Source organism: Pseudorasbora parva, chromosome 1, assembly GCF_024679245.1.
Source record: "Pseudorasbora parva isolate DD20220531a chromosome 1, ASM2467924v1, whole genome shotgun sequence".
NCBI lineage: Eukaryota > Metazoa > Chordata > Actinopteri > Cypriniformes > Gobionidae > Pseudorasbora > Pseudorasbora parva.
In genome coordinates this window covers 21,118,377-21,142,004 of record NC_090172.1, presented here as the reverse complement: position 1 = coordinate 21,142,004, position 23,628 = coordinate 21,118,377, and the positions used below count along the sequence as shown (strand labels likewise).

Sequence of the window (23,628 nt, the reverse complement as noted above, 5' to 3'; positions counted from 1 at the left end):
TTATTGTGGATTTATGGCCTGCCATACACATTTATGTTCATGCATATGTGAAATGTTTGCATTAATCACCCGATAAATGTTTAAAGCTCTAAATGTAATTTAAACATGACTTTCAAATACTCAAAGTATTGCTAAACCTTTAAACAAACATTTATCTACCTAAATGAGGACACACCATGGAGTTTTGTTTTTACATTATGAATCTACTAGAACTAGACTAACCCAAACCCTAGCTTAAAAATAAATTTTTTAGCCTTTTTTTCAGGGAAAAACCTGAATGTTTGAATGCAATAATTATATTTATATGAATTCATATATAATAAACAAATGAATTTAGGGATGTTGCCTCCAAAGGGAATTTCTCTTACTTCTTGCGACAGCTTTAACCCACAAGTATAGTTAGGTAAACGCACAGAGCAACAAAACCAGCATGCTTTATGCTGAGGCATTCCTGATTTAGCAAGGGAGGGACTTACCCAGAACATCTGTGGAAAATCCAGTCTAGCGGGCTTTGTGTGAGTGCGAGTGTGTGTGTGTGTGTGTGTGTGTGTGTGTGTGTGTGTGTGTGTGTACGTGTTTGTGCACGTGTGTGTGTGTGTGTGTGTGTGTGTGTGTGTGTGTGTGTGTGTGCATGAGTGACTTTGTGTGTGTGTGTGTGTGTGTGTGTGTGTGTGTGTGTGTGTGTGTGTGTGTGTGTGTGTGTGTGTGTGTGTGTGTGTGTGTGTGTTCAGAAGTTTAGGTGCACATGCATACAGTAGTTTATGTGTAGACATGCCTGTTCTCATAAGAGATGATGACAGATGTTCCAAAAAGAATCTCTCTCTGATGGCTGAGGACAATTTTGCCCTCTGGCAAGATTTGTACAAATTACCAAAGGGGTTATCAGGGCCTGAAACATTCACACGTTTCACACCCACACACACACACCACACACACACACACACACACACACACACACACACACACACACACACACACACACACACACGCACACACGCTCACACACACGCACACAAATAAAGACGCTCATATTCACCCTAAGGGTGTATGATGCACTCAGTGACGCTGTAACTGATCCATGTCACACCTAAATGTAACACAACACTCGCGATCTGTCCCACATACACACACACACACTGCCATCAATGTGGCCTCTATGAGCCTCTGCTCTTTGGTGAGGCATTCAAACATTAAAAGCACTACTGCCATATGACTTACCTACATGTAAAGGCATGTACCAAAACCAGCAGAACAATAGAAGGTCTGCCAACTTCTTGAACAAACTGACAGTTTTTTGCACATTTAAGGTTTTAAATATATAATTTAATGGCCATTGTGTTTTCCTGTAATGCAGTTCAGATGAGGTTATATTGAACACTGTATATATTGTTGTGAGTTCTCATATTAAGTACTAGAGCAAATGTCATACCTGCTCACCTGCATTCATGTGGCAGAAGCAGGTCTTGGGCTCAGTGCCAGCAGAGACTTGACAGTAATTTTGAATGTGTTTCCTTCACCTCAGACCCTCAGGACATATCATGTCATACATGAAAACACACACTCTGCTAAAACTTCATGATACATCTCCTCAAACTACTGCATAAGATATATATATATTTTTTTATATGGAATGTTAACACTAAAACACAAGCCTTGCATATGTATTAAGTAAGAATATTTTTAGCCATGTGTTTTTGTTTTTGATTGTGTGAGACATCATCATTTGTATTTTGTGTAAGTGATTCCAAACCAGGAGTTTGTGCTCACCAGGGAGAATTTAAGCAGATTCCAGTGGGTACTTTATCATGTTAAACCTGTATAAAAGCTTAACAAATAGCTAATTGTGAATATTTTCATTATTTTCAGGGAATCTCTTTACTATATATAGAGAGACCTAGAAACTTGAATACATACTACATTATCACACTTGACATTTAGGCTTTCCTTGTCCTCATTATGTAGGTCAAACCGGTAAACACATTGTAGCGATTAATGATAGGAATATATAACTAATGATTAAGATTAATGATAGGAAATAATTGGAAATAATGATAGGAAATAACACCACAAGTGTACAAAATTGTTAAACTTATTTATATAATATAATATAATATAATATAATATAATATAATATAATATAATATAATATAATAATATAATATAATATAATAATATAATATAATATAATATAATATAATATAATATAATATAATATAATACAAATTTATTTATTTATTATTAGATTTTTTTTTGCTTTTATTTATTGCTCCCTTGAAACCAAAACCACTGCCCTAATAAACACAGACCACCACTGAAAGATATGCTTCAGTGCTACAGTGTACATTAGCCAGCTAATAAATCACCAACATATTATGAAAGGTATATATATAATTTTTTAGGAAAGTGGGTATAGAGCTATCTGTTCATAAAAGACCAAACTCGTTGTGTCATGCTATTGTATGTAAACAAAGAGGCTAGTGACAGAGGTTAGACCGCTGAACGTTGCTCTGGCTCTTGTGGTTTCTCTGTAGATATGATATCTCTGACACACTTCATACTGTTACAACCCCTTCGGCTGTTCTCTCTTAGATTGAGTTACAGCTACAGTCATGTTTGGGTTTGCCTTCATGCAAATTCTGCCCTGAATAACAGCTTCTAACTGAGAGCCAGAAAGAGTGTTAAAAGTGATTTAGTTGATTGACTCTTTATGCCAAATCGATGATGTAAGTTACTCGACATTCATACCTATCCCTAATCACTGTCTTTTATCTATCTCTTGTCTCACCAGCTCCTATCACACAAGGTGCAGGAGTGAACTTCCCTATGGCTGACATGCCAAGTCAGCCATATTATCAAGACCTGAACTCAGGAGTGAGTTTACACCGATCCCTCTCATCTCCTCCTGGCAGGTTAGCATGCATGTTCAAACACCGCACATGCATACAAACGCATACATTATCAACCCTGTTTTTTGTTTTCGGTGTCAGTTTTGTGGCTTTTTGTAATAAAACCTCAAACAAGCAACAGCAATTTTTTGTTTTGTTTTATAGAAATACCGAATAGAATTGTTCTATAAAAATGTTACCTATATATGAAACAAAAAAAAAAAAAACGTTTCTAAAGCAAAATGTAAACTTTTACTTTTATGTGTGTGTGTGTGTGTGTGTGTGTGTGTGTGTGTGTGTGTGTGTGTGTGTGTGTGTGTGTGTGTGAGCCTGTTTATGTGGTTTATGAGGACACAAATTTGTATAACTACATGGGTATTACACTGGTATTACACTATAAATGTGGTTTATGAGGACATATCAAATGTCCTCATAATTCAAATGGCCTTAAAAACATACTAAATGATTTTTTTTGAGAAAGTAAAAATGCAGAATGTTTCCTGTGATGGGTAGGTTTAGGGGCAGGGGCAGTGTAAGGGAATAGAAAATACGGTTTGCACTGTATAAAATCCATTACGGCTATGGAGAGTCCCTGTAAACCACATAGACCAACATGTGTGTGTGTGTGTGTGTGTGTGTGTGTGTGTGTGTGTGTGTGTGTGTGTGTGTGTGTGTGTGTGTGTGTGTGTGTGTGTGTGAGTGAGTGTAAAAATAAGTTACAGTAGAGTTAGTGTGGGTCAAAGTTCATTAAAGTATCCCTTTTGGCTTTTCATTGTCACAGGTGTGTGAAGTCAGTAGGTGATTAATGCTTTTCCTTCTGTCTTCTGCAGTAAGCGGCCCAAGACTATCCAAGAGGACAGTATGGAGACTAGCCCCACCGGGCCAGACTTCTACCCGTCCCCCAGTTCACCGGCTAGCAGACCCTGGCATGAGAGAGACCAAGGTGAGAGAGACTGGGTTACTCTTGAGGTCATTACATTATCATGTGAGCATTAAGCTCATTTCCTCCATTTAAGCACTAACTAAGAGCTATTTAGAACGGTTTCTCTTTCTCTCTTTCTCCCCCCTGTGTGTGTGAGTGTATGTGTGAAGTTCTTTTTTTCTGTGTGATTTTCCCCTTTCTTCAGCTCTCAGTAAAGTGTGATGTTGATAAACTGGTCTTCATTCTTGCAGCACTTTGTGAACTCCAGTCTTCATGCAAAACTAATCAAAACACATCAGTCATCATCCGACTGTGGCATCCTCATGACCTCGGCTGTCCTTCTAACACTCCATAAAACATTTCTGCAACAATAGTGATGTTCTGAAATTATGAATATTGAACATTTCAGTGGTATAAAATGTCACTTACAAGTAGGAATGCTCACTGTAGCTTATTATTTTATTTATTTATTTTGCTCTTTTGATCTATGAAAGCATATAGAATTCAGATTTCCAGCACATTTGCAAATTCAGATTGCACATACATTTTGTTTTAAAATCATTATTACATTATTTATACAGTTATCTATAAACATTTTTTTTTAAAATTAGGGCCTGCATTTTATTGTTAAGTCACAAAAATGTAAAAGTTAATGTCATTACTTTTGCAAATTTTAATATTAATTTAGCCTTATGTGTCAAGAAATGTTAGGTTTTGTTCAATGATTTTCATTCCTGTGTGCTACTTTTTAGTGTGCTGCAGTTGAATATAAATAGAATAAAGAGCCGGTTGTCCTGTTGTATGTTTTGATTGAAACTTTTGATAAGACGTCATTTATTAAGGAGAAGTGTCACATTGTCACAGGGTAGAACTGTCCCGTCTTGTTTTGTGTGGGCATGTGTGTGTCAATATTGGTCTGGTTTCATTCTTGTGTAGTTTAATAGCTACATTTAAGCCCATTTTAAGCAATTAGAGTATATAATATTGTCTATATAAAAATTTTTATGGATAATTTCTGCACTATTAACATCATCAAACGAAATCCCAAAGCACTTTCAAAATAGTATACAAACTTTTTTAGACAAAATTCCCAAAACAGTTTTCTGCCTTTTAGCACAAAACAAACAAACACAAAACATCCATTATATGTAGATCAGACTGTCCTGTCTGCATGGGTTGGTAGCTGATTAACCATGTTTCCTCCATCATAAAGGGGGATTTGTCTGGCGTGTGGCAACTATTGAACTTGACCTGATCTCTAAAATGGGTGTCAAAGGTCAGATCAGGGTTGTGACCTTTGAGTCCAGACACTAGACCCAGATGGGTTGGAAGGGGGAAAGGGTGTGTGGCAAGGAATGAAAGGAGAGATCTCTTGTTCCAACATGAGTTTGCCAATGTTACTCATTCGCTCACATGAATGTTACCCAGTTCTGTAGTGTTCAGTTCAGATCTTATCTAAAAGATTTTTGAGTTTTAATAGACATTGATATTTTAGCATACGTGCAGTCGAGAGAGAGATTGTATTTGTTGTGTGTGTGTGTGTGTGTGTGTGTGTGTGTGTGTGTGTGTGTGTGTGTGTGTGTGTGTGTGTGTGTGTGTGTGTGTGTGTGTGTGTGTGTGTGTGTGTGTGTGTGTGTGTGTGTGTGTGTGTGTGTGTGTGTGTGTTAGAGACAGACAGAGAAGCAGGCAGGTGTGACAGCGTCTGTTGGAACTTGTCCCTTGACGACCAACAGGTGGCCAGTGAGAGAGAGAGAGAGAGAGAGAGAGAGAGAGAGAGAGAGAGAGAGAGAGAGAGAGAGAGAGAGAGAGAGAGAGAGAGAGAGAGAGAGAGAGAGAATTAGAGCCCTAAAAAAACTACACTTCTATCAACAAAAAAATTCTTTAACTGTAGTTAATTCAAGTTCCACACTCTTTTCCCTGGAAACATTACATATAAATGCTATTTTTTATTTTCCTTTATGTACTTGATTTTAGAGCCCTGCACGGGCCTCAAATCTAGGCCCTAGCCCGGCCCGGGCCCGAGACGCTGAGGCCCTAGCCCGGCCCGTGTCCGACAGCTTATCAAAATTCTCGGCCCGAGTCCGACTAGAGCCCGTTTTTTTTTTTTTTTTTTACATTGTTGCAGCCATTAAAATAGTTCTGTTTTGTTTTTAATGTCAAAGTAGTTATTTTTCGTTTCGTTTCTTTAGTACGTTAATTTAGAAAAATGTTTAGAGCATTTTTTTGTTTGTTAAATTAAAGTTTTAATTTTTTTAAGTGACGACCAAAAGCGGCCAGCGGCCGACAGTGAGTTAACCGCATATTTAATTAATTTAGTCTCTCAAATCAACTCTTGACTTGTCTTGCCTATAATAAAATCCATAAAACACTTCAAGCATCACAATGTTAGTTAATTTCGCCAACTATTACCACCAGTAGCCTAAAAGGCATTTTTGACGAGCTGAGGCAGGCTGATTCTGCTCGCGGCTCTCGCAAACGGAGCTAAACAAATAAAATAAAAAAAGCACATGCAGGTTGTCTTATAGCCTACCTTACACCTACGCAAATGAATATAAATCCCATCTTCAATTCCCGGGGTATATGCTCATTTAACGGAGTTTACAGCAACGGAAGCAAAAGATTAAGATGCATTTTATTCAGCAGCTTATTTCAGATTCAAATACCACATAAGAGAGCGCGACGCACTGGTAAGATAATGATCTCATTCATCTCATTCATTTTTATTGAAGATGGTGTTTTTGACTATCTTAGACTTATTTTAAGTTTCATTTACAGCCATTTGCGTTGGCTTGCATTAGTCATTTGCGGCGATGCGTGTTGCAGCACCATCATATCTATCTGACTAATAATTCGTTCTGTATTGACTGGTTTAATATTTCAAAATCGATAATTAGGCTATGTTGTCTTTTATTATTACAATTAGGCCTATCTGCATTTATGTTAACCTACAGACTTTCAAACATTATGTCATTATGTGTCACAATGTTTTATGGGCTATATGTTGAGCCTTTTGCCGTCAATACCATGGATATGGCATGGGCCGGCTACTGCCGAAGTTGTCTTTGCTGTATCAATAGGCAATATATTTATATTTAACATGAAGTATAGGGCTTCCCTGTACATTAATAGCACCAGACGCCCCGCGGATGACACGCAACAGAAACGCCACGCTCACACCACGCTTGCAGTGTGTCTCCGCGCTGAAGAAACGCGCGCTGCTGCTGGCGCGGACTCTGAACCTATGCTCTGAACACTGTGCGAGCCATCTTGACAGTCGCGTTAGCTATTATGGTCTCGTGTTGTTTCCACCAGCGCAGAACTCATTGTTCCTTTTAATTGATAAAATAAATATAAAACGAAGGAGAAGCCTATAAAAAGGCCCGAAGCCCGGCCCGCGTTTTAGGTATGACATGAAAATTGGCCCGAAGCCCGGCCCGAGGGGCGTAAAAAAGTCGGGGCCCGTCGGGCTCGGGCATAAATGCAGGGCTTTACTTGATTTTGTTACTTACATTGGGACTTTCAGTTTAACTGGTTAATTTTGTTTGATCATTTATGGAAAATGTATGTAGTACTACATTTTTAAGTCAATTCAACTCAGTTGTTTGGTTGATTTTATGCAATATGCAATTGTGTTGATTAATCTTATTTATTTTTTATTACTCGTCTTTATTTTATTGCCCGGACTTCATCTGATGCCGTTGTTTTGCTGACTAGCTGTTGAGAGAGATGGAGGGAGGAGTGAAGAGGGGGATGGGGTTGAATAGAGCTCATGAGAAAGTGTTTTGTTTTGTAAAATCCATATCAGAAGGAGTGAAGCATGAATATTAAAGCCATATGAGGCCTTGACAGAAGGAAAATAGTCCTCATGTGCACAGAAACACATACACACACACTGACCAGTATATACTTTTCTAATCTCATATCAAATCGACTTTGTGGAAGTGAAATATAGCTTCAAGTCTCTCATTCTCTCCATGTCTTTTGTCTCTGGTATGGAGCAGCTCTGGGAATTGTTGATGTAGCTTGAAAAAAATCTAGCTTCTTTCTCTCCATATCCCAACCACCTTCATTCTCTTTTTCCTTCCTTCCCTCTTTCCTCAAACTCCTGAGGGAGTATAATCCTGCCTTCTAACAGCTTTTTTCTTCCTTTTTTAAATGTTCTGTTGCAACAGGTGTGATGACAAAATATTATTTGAAAGCCATATGCTAAATTCGGACATGTTGAAACAGGAAAATAATAATTTAATGTGTCATACATAACCATACCGTATAAAGCCAGCATTGTGCCCAGGCTCTCTTTTAAAGTGCTGTAGCTGCAAGTACTATTACAATACCTATTTATAGTTTTTAGTTTTTTCTGTATAACATTTCTGTTTGGTCAAAGTCTGTTTATAAAAATGATTTATAAGTGTGTTGGTGTACAAACCTATTTATTTTTTGTGTGGTCATAATTTTCTGTTTAGAGCAGGGGGCTTCAACAGTTTGCAACCCTTAAAATCCCCTTTTATATATATTTTAAAATAAAATAATTTAAATGTTTTACATTGCAACTAAATATATAAAAAGACTGCAAAATAATTTAGTATGGTAAGGAATGCAAAATATTTTTTAATTGTCTTGTCATTGGCAGTAGTAAGGCAAGGTAAGGCAAGTTTATTTATATAGCACATTTCATACCCTATGACAATTTAAAGTGCTTTACATAGAAATTAATTAAAATAGTGGTAACATATGCATGAGAAAAAAGAATACCATGTGGACAAATACGCATAGTTAAAACAGTTGTAATAATAATAATAATAATAATAATAATAATAATAATAATAATAATAATAATAAAATGGTCAGATCCACAATAATGGTCTGATATAAAAATAAAACATTCTTCAGTTTAGTAAAAAGTAGTAAAAAGTTACTTTGGTAATTTGGGAACCTGAATAGAACACACAGACACGTGGAATCTGGAATCCCCCAACATTCCAATGTCTTTGTTCTATTTGAGTTAAGATCATTTACCTTTTTCCTGCCATCACAACAGAGAATGAGAATGAGAGAGAGAGAGTGAGAGAGAGAGAGAGAGAGAGAGAGAGAGAGAGAGAGAGAGAGAGAGAGAGAGAGAGAGAGAGAGAGAGAGAGAGAGAGAGAGAGAGAGAGAGAGAGAGCATTTATGATGTTATTAAATATATAGGGACATAGTTGCGATTGATTCCTTCATCTAAAGCATCTGCACATATCCAAACACACACTCTCAAGACAGAATACACATCATGAGAAGTGCTTGCTGATATGTCATTAGCTAGCGGTTCTCTTTTCTAACCCCTCCCTCACTTTTCCTTATTTCATTATTCTGATTTCACTGTGTCTGTCTCCCTTTCTTTACTCTTTTCTCATCTCATCTATGATTGTCAGGGAGGAGCGCCATAGACATGCAGGCCAAGCACTATGTCTCCTCTATGTCTGCTGATGAAGAGAATCTTTTTTTTGTCTTGTTGGAAACAGATATGAAGTAAAAAATAAATAAATAAACAATCAAACTAGATAGATGATACACTGCATTGCACTACAGAGGGGGACAAAAAGAGTGGGTGAAAAAGAAAAATACATGAAAATGCCGTTCTTATATTGGTAACTGTTTTTTTGAATTAAAAAAATTTGCTGAATATTTAGTCTATTAGTAAGACATTTTCTTCTTTTCTTTGTAAAGTTGATTTTGAAAATGGGTATTTCTGCTCATCTCGGATTGTATTTCTTACAATGTTAATGCTTTGTCCATGAACAATCTGACATCCCCTTTATTTTTTTATTTTTAGCAGACATGTCCTCTCCCACTATGAAAAAGCCAGAGAAGCCATTATTCAGCCCCACATCTCCACAGGACTCTTCACCTCGGCTTAGCACCTTCTCCCAGCACCACCACCCAGGACTGACTGGCCATAGTGGTATTCATTTTCTAAAAATACTTCTCACAATCCTTTCCATGATCCAAGCAAACTATCCAATAACAACTCAACATTTTGATTGCTAATGCTGCCTTAAAATACTCCTCAAAATTTCGTCCTTTATTGTATAAGTTTGTAAGTTGTCATTTTAATGTGATCTTGGACTTAAATGGAAAATTTCACTTCCCGATAAAGGCAGTTTAGGGATGTCCATTAGGTGTGTACAGTATTTTTTTGTACTGACACTAGGGCAAAAAAAACAAAAGATTAAAAAGAATCACACTGGTAAACAAGACTTTTTGGGGATGTTCATGTTCTCTCAGTTCATAAAAATGTTAATTTCCGACATTATTTGAATATAGCATTATAAACATGTTCACAGATGGCTTCTTGATAATGACCCATGAGAAAAACGTTATTACATTTCATTGAGATTACATGTTGCCAAATTAAAATCTTTTAGTAAAGTAGTTGTTCTCTCTGCATGTGCAGTAATTTCCACTAGGAGTCCACCTCCGCATTCGCCGCTGCAGTTCTCTGCCCCTTCCATCCTTCCCCCAGCCCCCTCGCCTTACATCTCTCATGGCGCCATCCGTTACCCGCCGCACCTCAACCCACCCGACTCCCTCAAGAACTACATGCAGCCTTACGACCCGTCCAGCCCACAGAGCAGCCAGGTAAGTTTGGATTACTCACGTACACGCACAAAGACTAACGTACACGCGCATTAACCCTGACCCTAAAGCAATCATACATAATTAGTACAGTTTATCTGTACTGGAATAGAGCCTTTAAATCTCATGACTGTATGTACATTGTCCACAACACATAATAGATGCCAGCTGTTAAAATATGGTGTTGGTTTAACGTCTCAGTTGTAATATTCCCTTTCCTGAGACGCGCAAGAACAGATTCACATTTATAACATACTTGAAATAACATGCATCACATGTACCGTAAATTCTCCAATCATAATCATCATGTTGTCACATGTGTTAACCATACCGTGAGCTAAAGCTGCTCTACCCCCTAAAAATAATGAGACCCTCATTGTAAGGGCACATGCTGTAAACACAAAGGTGCTTTAGCGCAATTTCCTTCCCTTTCTGCCTCTACCTCTTGTTGGCTGTCTGTCTTGGTGTCTCTGGTTGTTCCCACTGCATCGGACTCAAGTTTGATTAACAGGCCACATTGTTTCAGCACAGTAATTGACCCAGTTTAGCTAACGAACACAAAATCATTAGTGGTTTTCTCTGTCGGCGCCTTGTCTAAATCAGCTCAGAGCCGAGCGCGGAGCCAAACGACGGCCTCTCCATTGCTGTGGCGACTCTGTTTACCAGCTGCGGCGTAAATGAAGCGAAGGGGAACGAAAAGAGAGAGAGGGAAAAAACGCAACAACAAAAGCAAGTCAATAAACACTCCAACCATGGCAGCCACTGCGCATTAGCACAAACACACATGCGCTCAACGTGTCTCCAACTCTATGAAAACTACTGTTACTGCACGTTTTACTGGAGCTGAGATTCCCTAAAGTATGAATTAAGAGAAAATAATATTCCTGTTATTGTATTTATTGTGCTATTATATAATTTAATACTATTATATAGGCCATTATGTCTTCATTGTTATATGAAGCATAACAAGCATGTAAAACAAGCTTTACCTCATTCATGTTAATTGAAGAACTTAAAACGTTCTCAGTTTTTTGACTCCGCTGTGGTCGTGGTGGCTGACTCCTCCCCCTTAGTGGGTGATGGATGGGGCTCTCGGTGAAGCCGCTTTTTAAAGAACTTTCTGCATCTCTGCCAAGCAGCTCAGACTGTCCCACTCATCTTAATCAACATTTTACAAAAGGCCAAGCCTCTCCAAACATTTCGTTAAAATTTTAATTCCTTTTATTTCGGATTATAGTGCAATTGGTTAAGGTTGACAGTTTCTTGTTTTTGTTTGTGTTTTTTTCATTATGTGTATTACTTACAGTGTACTTACCTATGAAAGTACTCAGGGGAAAAAGGGGAGCTACATGGGCTAAGGTTAGGTTTAGGGTAAGGTTAAGGGTTAGTACCTAGTTATTACCCTGTTATTGTAATTACTATATTAAGTACATAGTATGCACATGCTTTAAACTTGAAAGTATTTTGATAGTTGCTTAAACTATGCAGAAGTGTGAAAAGTCAATAACAATAACAAAAATATAACTTACGTTATGATGGGTAACCCAGTAAAAGTATCTAATTTACTCGTGGTACCACCATTAACACAGTCTCTCTCATTTTTAAACTGTTTGGGGGGAAAACAAAATGTTTTGTTTAAAACAATACATTAAGAATTACAAAGCAAAACTAGTGCAAGAAATATCTGCTGTGATTTGATATGTTGGAAAACACAGCACTGATTGTCTGAGGGATTTCTTCTTTCTCTGTGTGATTGAAGAAAGGTCTCGATATGACCGAGTTTTATATCCCCGCCGCTCAAACAGTAAACAAAGGGCTCATAGACTGGTTGAGGCATAGCACTCTGGAACTGTTACTTGGGAGAAACCGCAGGGAACGATAAAGGTCGTAAATATTTGCCGTTGCCGGGGTCTGGAGCTTGGTGAGGGGAGATCGCTCTGCAAATAACACGGGTCATATAATCGGGTGGATGGGAGCCAGGATGTTTTTATGCTTGCTTTAACGCAGATTATATTACACCCTAATTAAACATTCTATTCACATTGGGGAACCCCATGGACACCATTCTCTTTCATAAAGGCCTGTTTGAGTTTTGAACTTAGGGCCCCGCTATGTGAATTCAGTTGAGTCTGTCTCCTGCAGTCCAGAGTAGAAGGAGGTAGACGCTCGCTCTGTGTCTGTGTCTGAATCCTATGTTCCCTCAACCCCCTCTTTTTCTGGTTTTTGTATCAGCTTGGAATAAGTCATGAAAAGTGCACAGTCAGCTGTCTTGCACCAATGCCAGAAGAAGATGGGAGAACATCAAAAGATTGCTTTAATCTGCCCACTTTAATCACAGAAAACAAAAAGAAATGAACATGATCATTAGCTTAATTTGAAAACATGTAACCATGCTGCCTGGTATGCTAACAAACTCCTTTTTTTCTCTGAATGCCACAGCCGAACAGCAGCGGTCAGGTACTGGGGAAAGTGCCCGGTCACTTCACACCAGTACTGGCCCCCTCGCCCCACCACGGCACAGTCAGACCAGTATCTCTCTCGATGGCTGACACCAAGCCAATCACCACATCCTCAGAGGGTGAGTTACTCCCATCTCTACACTACAGCTGTCACATTGCTCACCAAGGCTGCATATATGTGACCTTGGACCACTAAATCATACGTTTTTTTTGTATTATTTTTGTTTATTTATTGAGATTTATGCATCGTCTGAAAGCTGAATAAACACGATTTTTATTGATGTATGGTTTGACAATATTTGGCCAAGATACAACTATTGAAAATCTAGAATCTAAGGGTGCAAAAAAAATTAATCTAAATATTGACAAAAAATCACCTCCAAATGAAGTCCTCATCAATGCTACTTATAATTTTATTTTATATATTTATATAAATATACCCGTGCAATTTATGACTTAAGGTTTTGTTGTCCATGGTCACATATTTGATCAAAAATACAGGAAAACCAGTAATATTGTATTACAATTTACAATTTTATGGGTCTTCACCCATAAAGTCTTCTATTGTGCTACATTTAATAATTTATTTTTGTGATGGCAAAGTTTTCAGCAGCCATGATACTTTAGAAATCATTCTAATATGCCAAAATTGTCCTCAAGAAACATTTTTAGTATTATCACAGTGGTTCTGCTTATTTTTTTGTTATACCTTTTTTTCTCAAGATTCTTTGATAAATAGAACGTTTCAAAGAACAGCATTTGTTTGAAATAGAAACATTTAACATCATAAATGTCTTTACTGTCATTTTTTATCAATTAAATGTGTGTCTTGATGTATAAAAGTATTAAATAATTGATAAATAATGATAACCTGTACTGAGCACAAACTTTGAAACAGTATGTGGCCCCACTTTATATTAGATGGCCTTAACTACTATGTGTAAAAAATAAGTGCAATGTACTTGTTGTGTTCATATTTTATCGCAAAACACTTTTGCTGATATTGAGGTGGGAAAGGGGTAGAATTAGGGACATGTGTGGTTTTTGGGTACGTTTAAGGGTAGGGTTATGTGTAAGGGAAGTGTCCAAAGTGTAATTACAAATGTAACTACAGAAATTAATTACAGATGTAATGACTTGCAGGTATTTTTTTTAAATATAAGTACTATGTAAACACATGTATGTACACAATAAGTGCATTGTATAAAATTATTAATTAAAATGTTAGTACATAGTAGTTAAGGCCACCTAATATAAAGTTAATGCCAGTATAGTGTATTACTTGTGTCTACACCAGCTGTATTAAGATATTTGATACTGATTGAACATATATTTAGGTTATTCGGCTCCAGGCACCCCCACTGCCAACCGTTTTGTGGGACTGAGCTCCAGAGACCCAGCCTTTCTTCACCAGCAACAGGTGAGATATACCCAACTTCTTAAAATTTCTCTTTTTCCCCCTGTTCTCTCTCAAATCCCCATCCAGCTGTTCCCAACAGGTGTCAGAGCTGTCAGACAGGTAGCACGTCAAATAATCTGGTCATGAACTTTAGGCACTGTTGTGGTACCATAAAGATGCAGGGCTGTTGTGACAAAATAAGTTACATCTGGCTGTCTGAAAGTGTAATTTGTTTTGTGTCGGCATTTGTTAATTATATGCACCTATTGGGCACATGTAACATATTCTAAGACACTGTGTAGATTATTATATTTATAACGTGTTTAATGTCCTGGACATTCCTGGCAAGCTCCACTCTGTTACTCAGAGTTATTGAGCACGTCTTTCCACTTGCTCTGTAACCACGGTCACGTTTAGAGGTTTATAGTTTTTGCAAGTGTGGGTGAATGTCACTTTTATGAAGAATTTGTTGGTTTCCATAAATTCATATATAAAGGGCCCACATTCCTATAAATAAGCCAAGACTAAACTCGTTTCATTTAAGTACCCTGAAAATAAATACATTAGCCCCCAAATGTTAGGTGGACAACCAAGCCATAATTGTGTATAAATACCTTTGCAAAATAACAAATCAACCATCAAATGACACTAGACATTTTCTCAGAACAATTTTTCCCCCATATTTTCGCAGTTAACCAAATGGTTTCAGTTCAATTTCAGTGGATGTATTGGGTCACTTGCCCTCAAGTTCCCATGATAGGTGTACTTGCAAAATAATCACAGGTGCATATCCTCACATTAGCTATGAACATATCCATTTAAGATTCAACAACCAGCAAGTGCTCAAATACGCTTTACTATTTTAAACAGTTTATCTGCTGTTTAAAAATTTTAAACCAAGCACACTTTTTTTCCAGCAAACATCTTTCTTTAAAATAAAAGTCAGTTAATGTGATGTTTTATTATTCAGCACAATGATATTCCTACATTTTAAGTGTGCCTTAAGTGTCAAAATACTTTTTGGGGCCACTTTAGAAGTGAGACATTGCTACATAATTCAGACAGTCCAATTTCATTCAGTTTTTCTACCATTTAGTTTATATTAATGTTAAAGAGTAATTGATGGATTTATACACAGCATGGGACTTTGTTGGACTTTAATTTTTATTGCGAACACCTCCCTTGAGGCTAATTCCAACATAAAATCTATCTTGTCTTAGTGTTAAAACTACTGTGCAACAATAGCTAGCATTGTCTTCAGATGGACAAAATGATATATGACTAAATGCAGTACTAAACATGAACGATTTGGTTCATGTCAGGCACGGCTTAGAAGGTATTTAGTGAAATGATCATTTTTGGCAAAACACTCAGTATTGTAAAAAGAGTAATAGTCTAGTGCGTGTGCACGACGGCCCTCTGCCGCATGAAAGGGCTGGTCTGAGGCCAGTATTTTCCACCCTCCTCTAATTGAATTCATCTGCACGCGGCGACATCATAATTAGTGGTTTTCTCTTGCCCTGCTCCTGAGTTACAGTAATGGCAAGCCTTGCTTTTATTGCTCTCTGGTTTTGCATACTTGGACTGGGCCAAGTAACGTACCGCTTGCCAACAGGGAATGTGCTGCAGGCCTTATTTAAAAAAAAACATGGAGCTATTTTTGTCATTTGAGAATGATTTTTTCAAAGATGCAGAAGTTCGAAGTGACGGATAGGCGGTGTAATTGGATATAATAAAAGGGCTGATATTGATAACAGCGATTCAGTGTGCAAGCTGGATGAATGAGTGATTATAATATCTTTTAGCAGGTATCGCATGTAGGCACCGCAGCTGCTGTAGTGTCTCATACGGCTTAATGCCTTTTGTTTTAGCTGTAGTTCGCTTAACAGGGAGAGGGATCAGATGAAGACAGGATGATATATCAACCATCCATCATGTTTATATGAGCTGAAGCTTTTGTTTGTCCTCAAAAGTGAGAATTGTATAGCCAGTCCTAACCCGAGTTAACCTGCGGCCATTGAGCGGGCGCTTTCGCTGGGTAAATAATGTCTTGCGTACACACCAGCCTTTATTCTGAGTGATTTATCATAGGATATTATGAGATGTATTGACACCTGTGTTCCCCTGCTGAGCTTTTGTAAGGGCGTGCGGTGTGACGCGTGGGGCGTATGGATTACTGCCGTCGCCGTGGCGTCACCTTACAGACCCGTAGCGCTCCTTTCCCAGCATGCTGTGGGGCAGGGTGCTGCCTCCAGCTCAGCCAGGCCGTCTGGAAACTGAGAAAGCTCCAGACGCTCAGCGGGACGCTCTCTTTCTCTCTCTGTTCCTTAATGCCTCCTCTCATTCTCTCACTGTTCACTCAAATCAAAGCTTTTTTCTTCTTTCTCTTTACCTCATTTTGTCATTCTTTCTTTCCCTTCTTTTCTTTATGTGCTTTTCTCTCTTTCTCTTTCTCTGTCTCTGTATTCCTCTTGTAGGGCCTAGCATCGAGAGGGTCTCTGTATATGCTCAAACACACCCTCACTATAATGACTCCATTACATAAACATTCATGCCGTGTCTTTAGCCTCCGTTTACTGGAGTCAGTAAATCAAGCGGGTGTGTCCATACATACATAATCACTCCTCCTATTGGTCCCATAGCAACTGTTTAAGCTTATTTCATTTACAAGAACCATCTGTTTGCATATAACCCCTATGTGAGATGTTGAGACGTAGCTGCTTGTGATTTGTGGCCCGAGGTCCTTCAGATAATATGCTTGTAGTCTGTTGTCGCAACGCACATACATTGTATGATATTGTGTTCAGACTCTGAAGTGGCAACTTTGGGATGGCAGCCCTTAGAGTAATGGACAGTTTCCTGTGATAAGCTATAGAGACAATTCATCTGGAGCATGGACAGTGTCGCATGGACGTGCGTTTATTTGGAGCAGAAAGAAAAATATTTAGTGGTCAACTGCATTGGTGTTTCAAGGCAGGCCTTCCAATAATAATGCCGATATATACATAACACAGCTGCCATTCAACATAAGCATTAGTTATTCACAAAACATATCCATACTTTATCAGTTAGTGGCTGATTCGAGAGATTTTATTGTTCAAGCTCATTTCACATTTAGATTACCTTGATGATGTGTTCTAATGTTCAGTTAAAGTTAATCTTTAAAAACGGTTATTACTATAAATGACATTTATGTTAATTTTTTGTGTCAATAGTTTTGTGTTCACATCATTGGAGTCAGTTAAAATGTATTTTTACAGGAACTAATACTTTTTTTTAGCAATGTGCCAGTAAAGACTTGCCATCACATTTTAAAATATATTACAATATTAATGTTTTTGACTGTATTTTTCAATCAAATAAATGGTGAGCACAAAAGGCATGTTTCAAAAACTTTTAAAAAAATATCAGAGCTTTTCTCTTAAATGATTACATTTTCTGGAAACCATTAATATACAATTTTATATTATAATATTAAAAGTAGTATTAAAATGTAGCAGTTTACTGTGTTTGCTGGTGTACCATTTTGTAGAGCTAGATATGCATTTTTCAATATATAATGCATCAGACAAACTTGGATGGATGGATGGATGGATGGATGGATGGATGGATGGATGGATGGATGGATGGATGGATGATGGATGGATGGATGGATGGATGGATGGATGGATGGATGGATGGATGGATGGATGGATCTCGAGGGCCAGAGATTTCCCCGCCTGTCTTAAAGTATGATCACAATGGCCCTGTTGTTAAATCAAGCTCATTCACAACTTACTCAAAACCCAAACACACAGGGGAGAATGACAGATGAACATTCGTGCACACAGCCTAACAGCACCTGCTCTAGACTGATACCCCTGTGTAATGTGTTTGTGAAAACACCAGTGATGAGAAGATTTCATTAGCTGCTTTCCCCAGGGGTTCTTCCCTTTCTCTATGTATTTCTGTTCTCCCTCCCTTCTCTCTCTCGACCAGTGATCACAATCTTATTTGGCTTTATCTAATGCAAACATGCTAAAGCAACCACCACTCACAGCTGTGAAGGTGCTAGCGCTGCTCTAGCATACCTCTGTGATCCACTGGTGCCAGCGACAGATGGCACCCGTGATCAGATAACTGCCGACCTCGAGCTTAGAGCTTGTCTCTAGCTATTATGTTTTTGATGCTGACATAATGTGGCATTTTATACCTCATTGTGGGATTTTAGCTGTTTCATTGTAGTTAAGCCCATTGAGTTCAGTTAATAGTGGTACTCCACTAAAATAACACTTCTGCTTAGATTAAAATTCAAGGTATATTTGAGAGATTTTTTTTCTTTTCTTTTTCCCCCCATTTATTTATTAGCCTTTTGGAGCTTGAGACCATCAGTGCTGAAAAAAACTATTTGGGTTTTAAAAACAAGTAAAACTAATTTGTTGACACTTTTTAGTGTTTTGTGATTTGTTTTTATGGTCTGTATAATTAACCAAATCTGAAGACCTGAAATCACGCCTCTTAATTCCAGAGAACTTAAACACGGAGGATAGATGCAGGACAACACATCATCAGCATATTGTATGAGTGTGTGTTTTTTCAATGAGTGGGGTCGACCAAAACAGGATGAAGGAATGCGCACTACCAAAACAGTCTGATAGCTGACCTCAGACTTTGCCCCAGTGCCATTGTTTTCTGGCTTCAGGTCACTCGAGAACACGCTCTCTCTCTCTTCCACACACACACACACACATACACAGTGTCACACTCGTTAGTTTGTTGAAGTAGAGTTGGCAGTACTGATGGAGGTGGATATCCGCACACAGCAATGTGAAAATACTTCACATATTTCTCTATTAGTCGCTCATCAGAGCCTGTTCAGCTTAATGCCCCCCCCCCCCCCCCCCAACAAAAAAATGTCAGTAAGACTTGTTTTTGTAAGATTTGTAAGTTACATTTATCAAAAGTGACATTTTTTTTTACAAAATAAAATAGTTAAATAAATGCTGTTCTTTTGATGCCATGCTCCTCTCTATTCATTAGGTAATTTTGAAAAAAAAAAGGTTTCCGCAAAAATATTATAACTATTTTCAACATTGACAATAATAAGAAATGTTACTTGAGTACCAAATCAGTCAGTTAGAATGATTTCTAAAAGATCATGTGACACTGAAAAAACAGAACAATGGCTGCTGAAAAGTTCACAATATAAATTTTTACTGTATTTTTATTAAATAAATGCAGCCTTAGTAAGCATAAGAGACTTTTTCATAAACATTAAAAAAACAAATCTTACTGACCCCAAACCTTTAAACTGCATAATATGAATTAAAATTTAAATAGTTAAACATTAACTTATTTACACATAACATGTAGTTACAGTGTTTTTTTTACAGTTACTGAATTTGTAGTGGATATAATTTGATATATATCCACAGCATCCTTGACAGGACCCCCATGCTACTAGAGAAGTTCCTGTTTAGTGTTAGCACTGCTCACCTAATTTATGTGGCTGTCACTCTGGGAAATGTGCATTTCGGCCACCCGAAAGTCTCCGGGTGAGCAGTAAAGCATCTTTGAAGTAAATATAGAAAATTTGTTACATATAGCACTTGTGTGTCTGACAGGGTGGCGACGTGCATTAGCAGAAAGTTATGTTCGATAAAGTGTCATGATTTACTCTAACGTCGTTGTTTGTTGATTGCTTCTCACACTTTCATGCATACAATTTGTTGCATGCTTGTGTGTAAATGTGACCAGTTTATTTTCCCCTCTCACCCACACCGACATTTTCAAAAACTGCTGCTTTGTAAATTGTTGCCAAGAACTATTTAAATCTACTGACCAAGATTAATCTCTCACATGTTTCATGTTATGCTTCAATGAAAACAGGCTGTTTTGACATTATCTAAGCAGTGAAGTGACCGTAACTGCATGACCAATTGGAATGCATGTGCTTCCTCCCATTCTAGTGCATTCTGGGATAGATGAATAACCTCCATGTAACCCAGCCTTTGTATACTAACCTCTTCTTTTGCTTTCAGGAAGTTTAATAATTAGACCTCTAATGATATTGCATGCCACATGTGACAATTGCCTTTTGTTTGTTTACATTTTTGATGGCATCTTTCTTTCAATGGAATTGCAATTTAAATTAGGCATAATTTTAGGCCTAGAACAGAAGATTTAAGATCTTATATATAATCCATAATCCAGATTTATTAAACCTGACCATTAGTGATGGTGTTTTCTTAATCTAGTAATGTAAGATTAACATCAGATAAATGTAAGAATATTTGTTGAGATGAGCTAAGGTCTTGCTCCAGGTTTTGTTGCATGCTAAATGTGTGTTAGTGCCGTTGTGCTAGCCCAGTTGTCTGACTGAGAGGTGTTTGATTGACAGCTGAGGATTTGTGACTGGCCCGTGAATCAAAACATCAGGTCATATGGCTCAGAGGAGGCTTTGGGGATTTCTTGGCAAAGGTAAACGTTTCCTTTATTTTCAACCCACCTCTCCATTAAATATTACTTATGTACAACCTGTATCTGCAATAGTCCAACACCCCCTCCAACCCAGTCCAGATCAAGCCCCACTTTTTCTGTGTTTTTACATTCATCGCAAAAAACATAAGCAAAAGTTGTGTGATAAATTTTGTTAATGTATTCGTGTTTAAGGCCATGAATGCATTACTCATTCACGCAATGGCTCAATATGTCATGAAAGATATAGAAAAGCAAACATCATGATAGAAAATTGAATATGTGCTGATTTGCATTTTAACTTCTAACTACAGTATATTTCCAAATGTTTTAGGTCCATCTCCTTTGCTGTTCTTTAAACTTCTTTGGTTTAAAAAGCAGAACTTCACAAACCTTTTTTCAGGCTGTCGCAAGACTGTTACTGTGCACATCTGGATGAGCAATCTGCGGCCAAATTCATAGAAACTTCACACACCACAGTACATTAACAGGAGAGAATTTATTGTTTAAAGAGGTGGATTTGATGGTTGTAGGTGCTACATCTGGATGAATTTAGAGATGCAACTTTTTAGAGTTTTTGATATACTGGCATCCAGCAATTATTGGTAATGTTAGCACAGCACTCTAGAACCATCTTCTAGCATCTTGAATCTCTTGATCCATTCACTTTAAATCAATGCTGCTAAAAAATTATATAGGGATAACAAAATTAGAGATTAACTAATGGATGTTGGGTGATTTCAGCCAATCAGCCTGATCTATCATTACCAGTTCAAACTAGTCATAGAAGCTTCTGCCCATCTTAGAGACAACTGTGTTTATGATCTCCTCACGAATGATGTTGCTGTATTGTCTGTGTCAGTATATATGACAAGTCACACTTAGACATTCCTGGTCAGTTAGACCTCTGGAATGAGACTAAATGAGCGCAAAATGACCCCAGAACAATTAATGATTAACATCCTTATCTCCCTAAGAGAATGGAAGTTATGGAGATGGTTACTGCTGGGAAAGAGCAGAACTCCAGCATTAGTACATAGCATCTGTCTGAGGCTCACTGACAGCAGAGAGTTGCATATTTGCAAAGGTCACTGCTAAGCTTGGGGTTTCAGAGCAGAGGCAGTTAAGACTGTTTGCTCTGTTTAATCACCTCACCCTCCCTTCTGCATTAAATCTTTGCTCTGTTCTCTAAAAAAATATCTTCATACATTTCTGACAGTGAAAGACTGAAATTGAAAGATTAAAAATGTTTGTATCTTCTCTCCAGATGTTTTTTGGAGAGCAGAAATATTTTTTTGTACAATAGTTACAAAATGTTTGAAACTTAATTATAATAGATTACATTTTTTTCACATTTTATTACATTGCAGCCTTATGCAAAATCGTTTTAAATAATTTTTCTACATTCTACATTCCCCCATAATGAAAAGGCAAAGACTTATGATAATTAATACATATTCAGACCCTTAACTCAGTACACCTTTGGCACTTTTTAAAGTACCTTTGGCAGAAATTATAGCCTCAAAAAAAAAAAACTTTTTAGGTATGATGTCACAAGCTTTGAACCTCTTGATTTGGGAATTTTCTGCGTATAAATTCTTCTCCGTAGATCCTCTCAAGCTTTGTCAGGTTGGCTGGAGATTGTCAGTGAACAACCATGTTCAGGTCTCTCCAGAGATGTTTGCTGATGGTTTCAAGTCTGACTCTTGTTGGGCCACTCAAGGACATTCACTAAGCCATTCGGCCCAGCCTGAGGTCTTGAATGATCTGGACCAGGTTTTCCTTAAGCATATCCCTGTATTTTGTTACATTCAGCTTTCTTTCTCCCCTGACCAATTCCCAAGTCCCTGCCAATGAAAAAACACCTCCACAGCATGATGTTACCACCATGCTTCACCGTTGGGATAGTTCTGCAAAGGTGATGAGCGGTGTCTGTTTTTTTCCACACCATCCAGTTCATCATGACAGAGAATCTTGTACCTCACAGTCTAAGAGTCTTTTAGGAGCAGTTTTGCTCATTTAAAGCAGACTTTCAAATGTCCTGCACTGAGGAGAGGTTTCAGTCTGGCCACTCTGCCATAAAGCTCAGAATTGCAGTGCTGTTTGCCAGTCTCCACACATGATCTCTGGAGTGACTTTAAGGTTCTTGGCCACCTCTTTTAAGAAGAAGAGTCCTGGTTGTTCCAAACTTCAAATTTAAGAATTATGAAGGCCATTGTGCTTTCGGGAACCTTCAATGCAACAGATTTTTTTTAAAACCTCAGCCTTCCTCATATCTTTGCCTCAACACAATCCTGTTTCTGAGCTCTGCGCACAGTTCATTTGACCTCATGTGCTCGCTTTTGCTCTGATATGCATTTTCAGATCTTAAAACTAGGTGTGTGTCTTTCTAAATCATGTTCAAATAAATTAGCCACACATTTTACTCCATTCAGCGTGTAGAAACATCTCTGATTCAGGAAAATAAAATGCATCTGAGCTAAATCTCAAATGTTTAGCAAAGTCTAAATACTTACATCAAATGTGATATTTCAGTTTTTTAGTTTTGGTAAATTTGAAGTTATCACAAACGTGTTTTGCTTTGTCATTATAGTTAAATGATATATTATTATATGTTATATGTACAAAGTTTATTTATACATAAACATCATTGCTTCTATGCGTTCTTAGAGCAGTCACTGCTGGTGTGTTCGACAGATTCCCTGTGTAAGGTAGACTTAGTGGGAGCTATATGTCCTTGAGCTATATCCTCTCTCCTCCACTTTTTTAGTCTCCCCAGCTCCCTGCAGTGGGAAAGACCTTGCTCAGCACTTCCTCACTGCAGTAAATGTGTGGAAAAGTAGAGTAGCACTGAACACACTCTCACTTCCTTCTGTAGGCATCAGTGTTTCAGG

The 23,628-nt window shown here is 37.8% G+C and overlaps 1 protein-coding gene across 8 annotated transcripts in view; it reads left to right on the top strand.

The window, feature by feature from the left end:
• Positions 1-23,628, top strand: part of LOC137061952 (nuclear factor 1 B-type-like) — a 105,633-nt gene that overhangs the window by 72,584 nt on the left and 9,421 nt on the right. For 4 of the 8 annotated variants that reach the window (XM_067432712.1, XM_067433017.1, XM_067432865.1 and 1 more), the window contains exons 5-11: positions 2,789-2,909; positions 3,716-3,828; positions 9,618-9,746; positions 10,239-10,423; positions 12,860-12,998; positions 14,217-14,299; positions 20,658-20,737. In XM_067432712.1, the coding sequence (XP_067288813.1) occupies positions 2,789-2,909; positions 3,716-3,828; positions 9,618-9,746; positions 10,239-10,423; positions 12,860-12,998; positions 14,217-14,299; positions 20,658-20,737 (850 nt within the window). The remainder of the gene's footprint in view (positions 1-2,788; positions 2,910-3,715; positions 3,829-9,617; positions 9,747-10,238; positions 10,424-12,859; positions 12,999-14,216; positions 14,300-20,657; positions 20,738-23,628) is intronic. The other 4 variants (XM_067432787.1, XM_067433090.1, XM_067432941.1 and 1 more) reach the window with 2 other exon arrangements.